This window comes from Barbatula barbatula, assembly GCF_947034865.1.
Source record: "Barbatula barbatula genome assembly, chromosome: 25".
NCBI lineage: Eukaryota > Metazoa > Chordata > Actinopteri > Cypriniformes > Nemacheilidae > Barbatula > Barbatula barbatula.
In genome coordinates, this window is record NC_136788.1 from 665,172 (window position 1) to 678,510 (window position 13,339).

At 44.5% G+C, this 13,339-nt stretch overlaps 1 protein-coding gene across 1 annotated transcript in view; it reads left to right on the forward strand.

Annotated features, from left to right (window-relative positions):
• The first annotated feature begins 5,250 nt into the window (after positions 1 to 5,250).
• ano1b (anoctamin 1, calcium activated chloride channel b) overlaps positions 5,251 to 13,339 on the forward strand; it is a 62,597-nt gene continuing 54,508 nt past the window's right edge. Inside the window, exons 1-2 of the mRNA XM_079450729.1 lie at positions 5,251 to 5,384; positions 5,914 to 6,068. Of these exons, the coding sequence (XP_079306855.1) occupies positions 5,970 to 6,068 (99 nt within the window). The 5' untranslated portion in view covers positions 5,251 to 5,384; positions 5,914 to 5,969. The remainder of the gene's footprint in view (positions 5,385 to 5,913; positions 6,069 to 13,339) is intronic.

The following is a 13,339-nucleotide window of genomic DNA, read 5'->3' on the forward strand; positions in this document are numbered from 1 at the left end:
CTGGGATATCTGGGGCCCTGGGAAGACTGGTGGGTGCCAGGGTCCCCGGATAGGCAATGTGCACCCCCCAAAAACATTTGGGTTGGCCCCTGGGGTTCCTTGGGCTCTGGAGGCGCTGGAGAGAGCTCTGGGACTGGTACGGAGGCCTGGTGAGGCTCGGGTTACGGTACGGAGGCCTGTTGAGGCTCGGGATCCGGTACGGAGGCCTGTTGAGGCTCGGGATCCGGTACGGGGTTCTCGGGAGATTCGGGAGAGGCTGGCTCTGGAGCCTTGGGGCGCAGGCACGGGAGTGCTTCGGGGCGCAGGCTCGGAACACCAGAGGGAATCCAACTCCCGGAGTGACTCTGGTGCAATCAGGACTGGTAGCTGTGCCCGGTAAGGCCGGAGATTTTGTCCCTCTTGGCCTTCCATATTCCGCTGTGGTGGAATCCCGGAAGCGTACTCGCGCTGCTTGCGCTGTAGTGCCCGCCGACGTGGATGGCACCGACGGGACTTCGTGGAGAAGTGGAGCGCGGCCCCGGAGTGAGTCAGAACGGTCCCCACGCGGATGACCGGTACCGGACGCGAACCGCTCAAGCCATCGTCCAGCTCCTCAACACGGTCCACGGATTCCTCCCCGGGAGAACCTGATTGATCAACTCCTCCAGGGGAAGGTCGTCCGCGTACGGGAGCAGAACGGCGGCGAGCATGTCGTCGTCCAGACCGGTCAAAAACACACGGTTAAGTGTGGGATCATCCCAACCCACCAGGTAACACACCCCAAAGAATTCCTCCACGTACCTCTCCAGTGGCCGTCCGTCTTGAAGACCCACGAACTCGTCCACTGGAGAGATGTTGATGTGATCCATTTTTGAGTTCGGTTATTCTGTCACGGCTCCCGTGCCGGCTTCACAAAGGCGGATGACCAAGGTTTACAAAAACAGGTAACTTTTAATAATTAAAAAGACTGGTACACGTAACGCAAGACTTAATACAAGACATTCACGCAAGACAATCAATAACCGACCAGGGAATAACGGAAACACAGAGTATAAATAGTCTTTGGTGATGAAACTGATGGCTGGCAAGTGCGGGAAACGACGTGATTACAAATGACGAATAGGTGCGGGATTGTGGTAAATAAAGTCCATAGGGAAAACAAGCAGGGAAACAGACGGGAGTGTTACAAGCTTAACGTTATTGTCTTCTCTCTCTCTCTCAGTCATTAGCTGAGGGGGGCTTATATTCACATGTGCTAGGGTGACCAGACGTCCCGTTTTTCCCGGGACAGTCCCGTATTTCAACTCTTATTTTAGTGTCCCGACTTATTATGAAAAAAGCATGATTTGTCCCGTATTTCATTGTTAATATATATTTTTTTCTGAGTGATAGCGTGCGTGAGTAGCCTACTCCTCTCATACGGAATAGCCTAATAAAACTAGCAAATCACCTCATAGTATATTTTCGAGAAAAAAAATCCATCCAATAAGAGAAGGCAGAAGCACAATTCAATTCCATCCAATCACAATTCCCCCAATCATTCTCAACTTGCAGTTAGTTAGTGAAGGCGGAGTCCGACATCAAGTGTAATGTATACGAGACGAGACCACGGATAAGCTTAATTGACTCACTCAAGTTCAAAGATGTCAAAGAAGCGTACCTGTACATTCAACGACGATCTTCAGAAAGAGTTTAAATTTCTCAAAAGAGAGTCACAATCAGAGGCAAGCAAATTAAGATGCGACATTTGCGGGGCTCGCTTTTCTATTGCTCACGGAGGCCGAGCCGACATTACGCAGCATATGCACACAAAAAAGCACATGGACGCTGCTAAAAGTAAGTGTGCTACTCCAAGTGTCAGCGAATTTTTTGTGAAGCAAAGTTGCGAATCTGAGAAAGTACATGCAAGTGAAGGACTTTTTGCATACCACTCTGTTATTCACGGCCATAGTTTTCGGTCAGCTGACTGCACTGCAAAATTGATAAAGAAATTGTATGATCCGAAATTTTCTTCAGCTCGCACTAAATCTGAGGCTATAATATGTAACGTTCTTGGTCCTTTGTCAGAGGAAGAAGTTCAGCATGATTTGGACAAGTGCTCATTTGTCACATTAACTGTGGATGCATCCAACCACAAAGACATTAAATTGTTCCCTGTGCTTGTGCGCTACTTCAAGCCACTAGAGGGTGTAAAGGTCAAGATAATCGAATTTTCATCTCTGCCAGGTGAGACATCAGATTTGCAAACTGCCTACATTTCCCATGTCATTGAAAAACATGGCCTTGCTCAGAAAATAGTTGCACTTTGTGCTGATAACACTAACACAAACTTTGGTGGTGTTAAAAGAGCTGGTAAAGGCAACATCTGGAGAAAGCTGCAAATGCAGCTAGGAAGGGATATTCTGGGCATTGGCTGTAGTGCACACATCATCCACAATACCCTGCAAACAGCAGTGGATTGCTTACCGATTGATTTGGACTGTTTTGCTGTGAAGGTATACAAATACTTTCATATCTATACAGTGCGCGTAAAGGAACTCAAGGAGTTTTGTGACTTTGTACAGCTGGACTACCAGAAATTACTGCAGCATGGTAGCACACGTTTCCTCTCTCTTGGTCCATCTCTTGAACGAATTCTGCACCTTTTTGATGCTCTACGTGCATACTTTCTTTCTCAGGAAAAGTGCCCAAAGTTTCTAAGAGACTCTTTCAGCAACCCTTGCACAAAACTTTGGCTTGGATTTGCACTTAAGCAAACTGCAGCTTTCCACCGTGCACTGGAGACAGTAGAGCAAGACAATATATCTGCAACAGAAGTGGCATTGCACATATATGATCTGAGAAATGTCTTGCAGGCCAGGCTGGAGGAATCATTTATTCCCTCTGACATCAAAACACAGTTAGACACCCTTGTTGATGCTGGTGACATAAAAGGTGATGATTTTTATTGTGCAGTGAGAAGCTTTTACTCAGCATCAGTGGATTACCTTGATAATTGGAGCAGCTCACTGGAGAACACAAAAGAACTAGAGTGGGTCCTACTGAGAAGTGTTCCAGAATGGAGAGACATTCAGAGCAGCCTCAGCAAATTCTACTCAAGAATACCTGCTCTCACATCGGTTGACGAAACCATGCTCTTTGATGAGTGGGCCTGTGCCAAAAACATTGTCACTTGTCACCTCACTGAGTGGAACAAAAACAAGGTGGCTGTGTCTGATAGATGGACAGACGTGTTTAGTGAGATGGGAAGCAAGTCACTCAACTTTGGAGTCTTATCTTTGACTGTGGAGTTTGTTTTATGCCTGCCTGGTACATCTGCACCTGTGGAGCGTGTGTTCTCGTTAATGAATGCATCATGGACTGATGAAAAATCTCGACTGAGTGTAACAACAATGAAGGCAATGCTTTTCGTGCGAATTAATTTCGGACTGGACTGCTCTGCATTTTATGATAAACTCTTGAAAGACAAGCGCACACTGGCAAAAATTGGTTCCAGTGAAAAATACAAAACGGCAACAGTGAATGATGCTGTTGCACCATCTTGTTCCCACTGATCTGCAATTTTATGTAAGTCTACATTTATTTTTTACATAGCTAACAATATTATTAAGTGTAAATACTTGTATGTGTGCAGTAGGTGTTGTGGGTCTGTGGGTTCTGTGTCTGTCCCGTATTCCACTCTGAGAAATCTGGTCACCCTAACATGTGCTCTAATACAGAATAAATAACTAAACCGCAAGCATCTTATTATTGTGTTTATCAGTATATTCTCATAGTGTATAAAGTATATGATTATGGTGGATGCTGATGTCTTAAATGTCTTAAAGACGCTAGTTTAAAGCGATGATTTAATGCACGTTTACCTTGAACAGACCCTTACTGATACTGAACGTGTTTTTCTTTTATGGTAGGCTGGCTGGCTTGTGTAAGGAGGTCATACCGCCACCTACTGTCCCTGTTTGTTTATATATCTGATCTTATGCGTGACGTCTCATATTTTACTGTTACATATGGAAAACGTGTGTGTTACGCTGTTGCAAAAGAGAACCAGTTTAGCTTGCAACGATTTGACGTCACAGATTTTCACACAAAAACAAATGGCGGCCTCAAAGTAAAAATATTATTTCTAAGTTTATGAATACTGGGACAGTTACACTGTTTTTTTATTTCACAATTATAAAGTCAATGCCATTGTTCATATATTAAGCCATACATCCCTCTATACCCAAGGATCCTTTTAATATTGATCATGGTGTAGTTACTGTAGAGGTCAATTTAAGCAGCAGTAATGTGTGAAAGCAGCACTTACTGTATACTGTAAATGAATAAACAGTTCTCATGCTGTCATTTAAATCTACAGTTAGTACTGGCAATCTGCTGTCAGTAAGTTACTGCAATTTCTACAGTCAGTTTGTTACAATGTGTGTCATGATTTCTTTGTGAAGCAGGACAACAATTATGTTTTGTTCTGGTTCTTAACATACAGGTTTTTCTAAACATACAACATATACTAGTGTGAAACCACTACATGTGTGGAGTGAACATGAGTAGACATTGGCCGTTTCTCAGGGATTTGTGTTCTTATGTAGTGTGAGGCAGCCTCAGAGGAACCAACTCAGATGAATGATTTGGGTTTGTTATTCAAGGCATCCTTGACTTCAAGAACACTTTCACGTGTCCTCTGTACTTGTATTCTCGAGTACTGGAACCGGACTTTGGCGGCTGATGATAACGTAGAGCAAGAACAGGAGGACGCAAGAACGCAGAAGAAGGCATTGAGAAACAGGCATAATTTTCTCTAACTAGGTGTGTATGGGGATTTTGTGATGTACCTGTTACAGGTCTGGATAAGTTTGGCTCTATCCTGTGGAAAGATGAGCCGTTACATCAGTCAGACAACATTAGTTATGAAAGCTTTTGAATTTGAGAGGCTGCACCTACAAACATCAGCTTTTTCTGAGAAACCATATGTAACGTATGTGAACCTGAAACACTCGAGTTCTATATATATGACTAAACAAGTGTTTGTAATCGAGCAGGTTTTATTATATTTTAGAGGCAGATGTTGATAATGTCAGTATAGAGTCTGTAAACAGGGTTTGTTTGATTGTTAACATGGGATGTAATGTTCTTCCCACGATCTGTTTCATTCAGGGTCACATCTCTGAGGAATTTAACCGGTCAAGACATAATCATCACAAACATTCAACCATTACCACATGCATATATAGCCTAGTGACAGAGAGAGAGAGAGAGAGAGAGAGAGAGAGAGTGAATGGGGAGTGTGAGTGTGGTCTCGGTGTTAAAGTGGCACGCAGAGAGTTTCATTCATGTGTCGTCACTGGGATCCGCTTCACCTGTAGACTGTTACTGGACTTCAGCACATTTTACTCCATCTGAATGAGGTAAAACTTCTCTTTACACCAAACTACTGCACTTTATAAGAGTTCAGTATATAGCACACATCTATGAAACCGCTTTTAAATACATAGCATGCTTTATTGAGAGGGGGTTTGTTCAATGAGTAGATTTTTCTTCAGCTGGAGATTACTAACCATCCAGTCTTTATAGCACTGTACTGTAGTCACGAGAATGAAATCTTCTTCAGATAATGTCTCATAATGAAAGTATATACAACACTAAGTATACTTTGTATTTGGGTTTCGGATCAGATGCATACCACCTAAACCACAATAATCCCATTCTACACAACAACATCACGTGTAACAGGTTCTTCCGATAGTAAGTTACAGTGCAAAACAATTTTCCTGGAAGGGTTTCTTGAAGCTTTCTGGGATAAAGTGTATTGTTTGAAATGATCATGAGTAAACAGATCACACATTATTTCATGAAATAGATGCAGTATGGCTAAGGCTGAATATAGTTTTATAATGTTTGTCACAAACTCTGTTTATTATTGCTTTTCATCTTCAGGTCAAACTCAGATCTACAATAAACTGAAGTCGATCGCTTTCACCGCAGCGGTCATAATGAGAAATGAACATCATTCCTCCGTAATAAGCAATAAAAAGCAAGTTGACATCATTAAAGTCACAGAAGATTTTGGTTATAACCTCCAAGACTCAATGGTAAGTCTCTTGATTAGTTTTACAAAGCAACTTCTAGAGAAAGCAAGTATAGCACATCACACATGAATATATATAGATTGACACTGTGTTTATCTCTCATGTTCTTTTCATGTATTCAAACTGATACGATTAAAGGAACAATTTGTAACTTTTGCAACAACAAAAACAAAAGTACAGCAGGATAATGCTGTGAAGGGATGCTTCAGCTGCTCAGATGCTTCTGGCTTTTGCACACAGCCTTTTTTATTGAAATCATTAGCAATTGGGATGATAGAGTTTGTCATTCTTTTGTCAGAAAATGGACAGAATAAAGAAAAGGCTTTGCTGAAGTGATAACTACGGTTGCTATGCTTCTGTTAGCTGGCTTTCTGTTTGGGTGTTGTTGTTTTGTTCTTGTGCGTTTGTCCTCGGGGTTTCCCACACACATCAGGATTTCTTATCGTAAATATTCAATGTTGATGTTCGGCTCCGATGACTTTCCCAAGAATAGAATAGAATGGAATGGAATGGAGTATCTTTATTGTCATTGTACTGCAGTAGAACGAAATGTTTTTGCTCTCCGTACAAAACCATAAGAAATCAAGAGTCATCTGAATTATTTCGAGCCCAGTTAAAGAAATTGTTAATTATTACTCAGCACTTTCAACACTAGAACTTGTCCCTGCTTTTTTATCTTATTTTACGTTGTATTGTTAGTTTTATGATTGCTATTTGGAAATGTTTTCTTATCTTGTCTTATGTTGTATTGTTAAGTATTATAAAATGACATGTAACATTCTGGCCAGGAACTACAGATGAAAAATAGCTTCTGCTAATTCTGGTACATTTACTGTAATGTTTATCAATGTGCAATGTTTAATTTAATTAATAATTAATAAAAAAGAGGGAACATGTACACATACACATATTGTATTGTATTGTATTGTAATTTTATTGCCATATCAACAACAGTTGATTGGAATTTGTCTTAGTGCCACTCCAGTTAAAAAGGCCATACATATACATACACATAACATACAGTATATGAAAAACAATCACATAGACAATCATTCAAACCAATATAAGACTGTAAAATTTGTGCTACTATTAACTACCCAATAAAGTGTCTTGTGCAGTTCAGTAAAGTGCTTTTGAAAGAGGTCGTTTAGAAGCATTCAGGAGCCTAATAGTGGCAGGGTAAGTACTATTGCAAAACCGGGATTTTTTACCCCCAAGGCTTCGGACTCTCCTACCAGAGGGCAGTAGTTTGAAGAGGTACCTGGCAGGGTGCGAGGGATCATCCAGTATTTTCCGGGCTTTATGGCTGGCCCGAGTGGCGTAGATAGAGGCTACTGAGGGGATTGCATGTCCAATGATTTTGGATGCTGAATGCACCACCTTCTCCAACTGCTTCCTCTCTAAAGAGGTGGAGTTGCCGTACCAGACAGTAATCGAGAAGGCTAGCACACTTTCCACTGTAGCTCTGTAAAATTGGAGCATTGCATCCCTAGCTACACCAAACTTCCTGAGCTGGCGCAGAAAGTGAAGCCTCTGGTGGGCTTTACTTATGATGAGGTTGATGTTAACCTCCCACTTCAGGGACTGACATATGGTGGTGCCAAGGAATTTAAAATTGGACACTCTCTCCACTGCCTGGTCGTCGATGATCAGAGGGGAGTGCACTAACCTACTTTTCCTAAAATCTATGATTAGTTCCTTTGTCTTATTGACATTTAAAAATAGGTTATTCCTCTTACCCCATACCTCCAAGGCTGCCACCTCAGATCTGTAGTCTGACTCGCAGTTGTTACTGATCAGTCCTACAACTGTTGTGTCATCAGCATATTTAAAGATTTTTACATTGTCAGAATGGGACACACAGTCATTGGTATAGAGAGAATAAAGCAGAGGAGAGAGGACACACCCCTGTGGGGCCCCAGTGTTGATGGTCCTGGGTTTGGATAACAGGTTGCCCATTTTCACAACCTGCCTCCTGTCTGATAAAAAGTTTAAGATCCAGTGACAGAGGGATTGATTGATCCCCATCAGCTGGAGTTTAGCAAATAATGTAATGGGTATAATAGTATTAAAAGCAGAACTGTAATCTATAAATAAAACTCTTGCATAAGTAGCTGGGGCCTCTAGGTGCTGCAGGATGCTGTGGAGGCACAAGGATACAGCATCCTCTACAGACCTGTTAGCACGGTAGGCAAACTGATAGCTGTCCATCTCAACACTGGCTAACTGTTTACAGACAAGCCGTTCAAAAACCTTCATTGCAATGGAGGTCAGAGCAACAGGCCTGTAATCGTTCAAACAACTAATATTTGATTTCTTAGGTACAGGGATGATTACAGCAGATTTAAAACATGCAGGGACTTGGCACTCACAGAGAGACCAGTTAAAAATATCTGTGAAGACAGAGGCGAGTTGATGGGCACAGTTCTTGAGAGTAAAAGCAGACACACCGTCTGGCCCTGCTGCCTTCCTCACATTCTGTTTGCGGAGCAGGGCTTTGACTTCATGTTCCCTAATCACAAATGGTGGGGTAACAGGGTCTGTTCTAGGTGCAGGGGCTGTGTCAAGCTGGGGGCAATCAAATCTGCAGCAAAATTCATTAAGCTTATCTGGAAGCTGGGGGTCTATGTCTTGAGGTGCCTGTTTAGTCTTGTACCCAGTTATCCTCTGTAGTCCCTGCCATACCCCTCTAGTATCTTTAGCTTTTAATTTATCTTCTAGATTATCTCTGTATCTAGCCTTTGCTTTCTTCACAGCACGTTCAAATTCAAATCTAGCAACTCTATATAGATCTTTGTCACCACTTTTAAAGGCACGATTTTTCTCTGTGCATAATTGTTTAATCTCTTTATTGAACCATGGCTTATTATTACTAAAAACAACCACAGGCTTTGACGTTATGCATGAGTTCTCTACAAAGTTGATATAGGAGGTGACTGTGTCAGTGAATTCATCTAAACCATCGCATGCTGCCCTAAAAACATTCCAGTCCGTTTGTTCCATACAGTCACTTAGCATTCCCGCAGCAGCAGGCGTCCATTGTCTTACTGTCCTTATGGATCGTTTAACAGTTTTTAATTGTTGACGATACTGAGGCATTAGAAAGATCATATTATGGTCGGACTGACCTAGAGGCGCCCGTGCCACAGCACGGAACGCCTGTGGAATAGTGCAATAACATTGGTCCAGTGTTTTCTCACCTCTCGTGGCAAGGTGAATCTGTCGTTTGTATCTAGGGAGTGATTTGTTGAGGTTGACATGGTTGAAGTCCCCCATTAACAGAAGGACCGAGTCCGGGTGCGCTCTTTCAATCTCCGTGACCTGGGCAGCCAGTTGCTGCATTGCAGTTGTGGCTACGGCCTGCGGGGGGATATATACAGCCACCAGGATAAAGGAGGCGAATTCCCTCGGCAAATAGAAGGGCCGACATTGTATTGTGAGGGCCTCTAGTTCAGGCGAGCATGACCGATGTATTGTTGTAGTGTTGGTACACCATCTTTCATTCACCAGGAAGGAGACCCCGCCGCCCTTCTGTTTTTGCGAGTCCGCTGTACGGTCCGCCCGAAACAGTGAAAAGCCGGCTGGTAGTATTGCGGAGTCTGGCACTCCCTCGTGAAGCCATGTTTCTGTGAAACACATCACAGAGCAGTCCGCCACGTCACGTCTGGAGCTGATCAGGAGGGACAGCTCGTCCGTCTTGTTAGCTAGCGATCGGACGTTAGACAGGATTATGCTGGGCAGTGGGCACCGGTGTTTGCGCCTCCGTAGACGCACGAGAGCCCCGGCTCTTCTCCCTCGCTTCCGGGGTGGTTGGTTGCGTGCAGAGGCACCCTCGGACGGCGATATCGATGTGGTTTCAAAGTCACTTGATGAGTACAGCAGTCTTGGGGGAGACTGCTGCACAGTGTCCCGAATATGCAGTAATTCCAGTCTCTCATATTTTACAAGACAATCCACACGATCCACATTCAGACACACAATTATCAGCCAAAGTAACCAGAGCAGCACCATGTCGCCATGCTCCGGCGCCATCTTAAAATAAAAGGATATAAAAGCAAATATATATAGAAAAAAATATATATACCGTATATAGAAAAGAATGGGTAGTGAAGACAGTAAAAAATAAAGTATGATATGATTTAAACAAATTCTATACTTTAATAGTGCAATTATGCACATAAACAGAGGTGCAAAAGCAAAGGTGCAATGTATACCAATATGAATAATAGGTGATTTCCAGGGTCTTCACAAAAGTCCGGATCAGATTCAAGTCACTGATGTTTGCCTACAGGACTATCACTGGATCTGCACCGGCATACTTTCACACCCTCCTACACTCCTACACCCCATCAAGAACCTTCACACCCTCCTACACCCCATCAAGAACCTTCACACCCTCCTACACACTTACACCCCATAAAGAACCTTCACACACTCCTACACTCCTACACCCCATCAAGAACCTTCACACACTCCTACACTCTTACACCCCATCAAGAACCTTCACACACTCCTACACTCTTACACCCCATCAAGAACCTTCACACACTCCTACACTCTTACACCCCATCAAGAACCTTCACACCCTCCTACACTCCTACACCCCATCAAGAACCTTCACACACTCCTACACTCTTACACCCCATAAAGAACCTTCACACCCTCCTACACTCCTACACCCCATCAAGAACCTTCACACCCTACTACACTCCATCAAGAACCTTCACACCCTCCTACACTCCTACACCCCATCAAGAACCTTCACACCCTACTACACTCCTACACCCCATCAAGAACCTTCACACACTCCTACACTCCTACACCCCATCAAGAACCTTCACACCCTCCTACACTCCTACACCCCATCAAGAACCTTCACACCCTCCTACACTCCTACACCCCATCAAGAACCTTCACACCCTCCTACACTCCATCAAGAACCTTCACACCCTCCTACACTCCATCAAGGACCTTCACACCCTACTACACTCCTACACCCCATCAAGAACCTTCACACCCTACTACACTCCTACACTCCATCAAGAACCTTCACACCCTACTACACTCCTACACTCCATCAAGGACCTTCACACCCTACTACACTCCTACACTCCATCAAGAACCTTCACACCCTACTACACTCCTACACTCCATCAAGGACCTTCACACCCTCCTACACTCCTACACCCCATCAAGAACCTTCACACCCTCCTACACTCCTACACCCCATCAAGAACCTTCACACCCTCCTACACTCCTACACCGCATCAAGAACCTTCACACCCTCCTACAACCCATCAAGAACCTTCACACCCTCCTACACTCCTACACCCCATCAAGAACCTTCACACCCTACTACACTCCTACACCCCATCAAGAACCTTCACACACTCCTACACACCATCAAGAACCTTCACACCCTCCTACACTCCTTCACCCCATCAAGAACCTTCACACCCTCCTACACTCCTACACACCACCAAGAACCTTCACACCCTACTACACTCCTACAGCCCATCAAGAACCTTCACACCCTACTACACTCCTACACACCATCAAGAACTGTCACACCCTCATACACTCCTACACCCCATCAAGAACCTTCACACCCTCCTACACTCCTACACCCCATCAAGAACCTTCACACCCTCCTACACCCCATCAAGAACCTTCACACCCTCCTACACTCCTACACCCCATCAACAACCTTCACACCCTACTACACTCTTACACCCCATCAAGAACCTTCACACCCTCCTACACTCCTACACCCCATCAAGAACCTTCACACCCTACTGAACTCCTACACCCCATCAAGAACCTTCACACCCTACTACACTCCTACACACCATCAAGAACCTTCACACCCTACTACACTCCTACACCCCATCAAGAACCTTCACACACTCCTACACTCCTACACCCCATCAAGAACCTTCACACCCTCCTACACTCCTACACCCCATCAAGAACCTTCACACCCTCCTACACTCCTACACCCCATCAAGAACCTTCACACCCTCCTACACTCCTACACCCCATCAAGAACCTTCACACCCTACTACACTCCTACACTCCATCAAGAACCTTCACACCCTACTACACTCCTACACCCCATCAATAACCTTCATACCCTCCTACAATCCTACACCCCATCAAGAACCTTCACACCCTCCTAAACTCTCTTACACAACATCAAGAACCTTCACACCCTCCTACACTCCTACACCCCATCAAGAACCTTCACACCCTCCTACACTCCTACACCCCATCAAGAACCTTCACACCCTCCTACACCCCATCAAGAACCTTCACACCCTCCTACACTCCTACACCCCATCAAGAACCTTCACACCCTACTACACTCCTACACCCCATCAAGAACCTTCACACACTCCTACACTCCTACACACCACCAAGAACCTTCACACCCTACTACACTCCTACACCCCCATCAAGAACCTTCACCCCTACTAAACTCCTACACCCCATCAAGAACCTTCACACCCTACTACACTCCTACACCCCATCAAGAACCTTCACACCCTCCTACACTCCTACACCCCATCAAGAACCTTCACACCCTCCTAAACTCTCTTACACAACATCAAGAACCTTCACACCCTCCTACACTCCTACACCCCATCAAGTACCTTCACACCCTCCTACACTCCTACACCCCATCAAGAACCTTCACACCCTCCTACACCCCATCAAGAACCTTCACACCCTCCTACACTCCTACACTCCTACACCCCATCAAGAACCTTCACACCCTACTACACTCCTACACCCCATCAAGAACCTTCACACACTCCTACACTCCTACACACCACCAAGAACCTTCACACCCTCCTACACTCCTACACACCACCAAGAACCTTCACACCCTACTACACTCCTACACCCCATCAAGAACCTTCACACCCTACTACACTCCTACACCCCATAAAGAACCTTCACACCCTCCTACACTCCTACACCCCATCAAGAACCTTCACACCCTCCTACACTCCTACACCCCATAAAGAACCTTCACACCCTCCTACACTCCTACACCCCATCAAGAACCTTCACACCCTCCTACACTCCTACACCCCATCAACAACCTTCACACACTCCTACACTCGTACACCCCATAAAGAACCTTCACACCCTCCTACACTCCTACACCCCATCAAGAACCTTCACACCCTCCTACACTCCTACACCCCATCAAGAACCTTCACACCCTACTACACTCCTACACTCCATCAAGAACCTTCACACCCTCC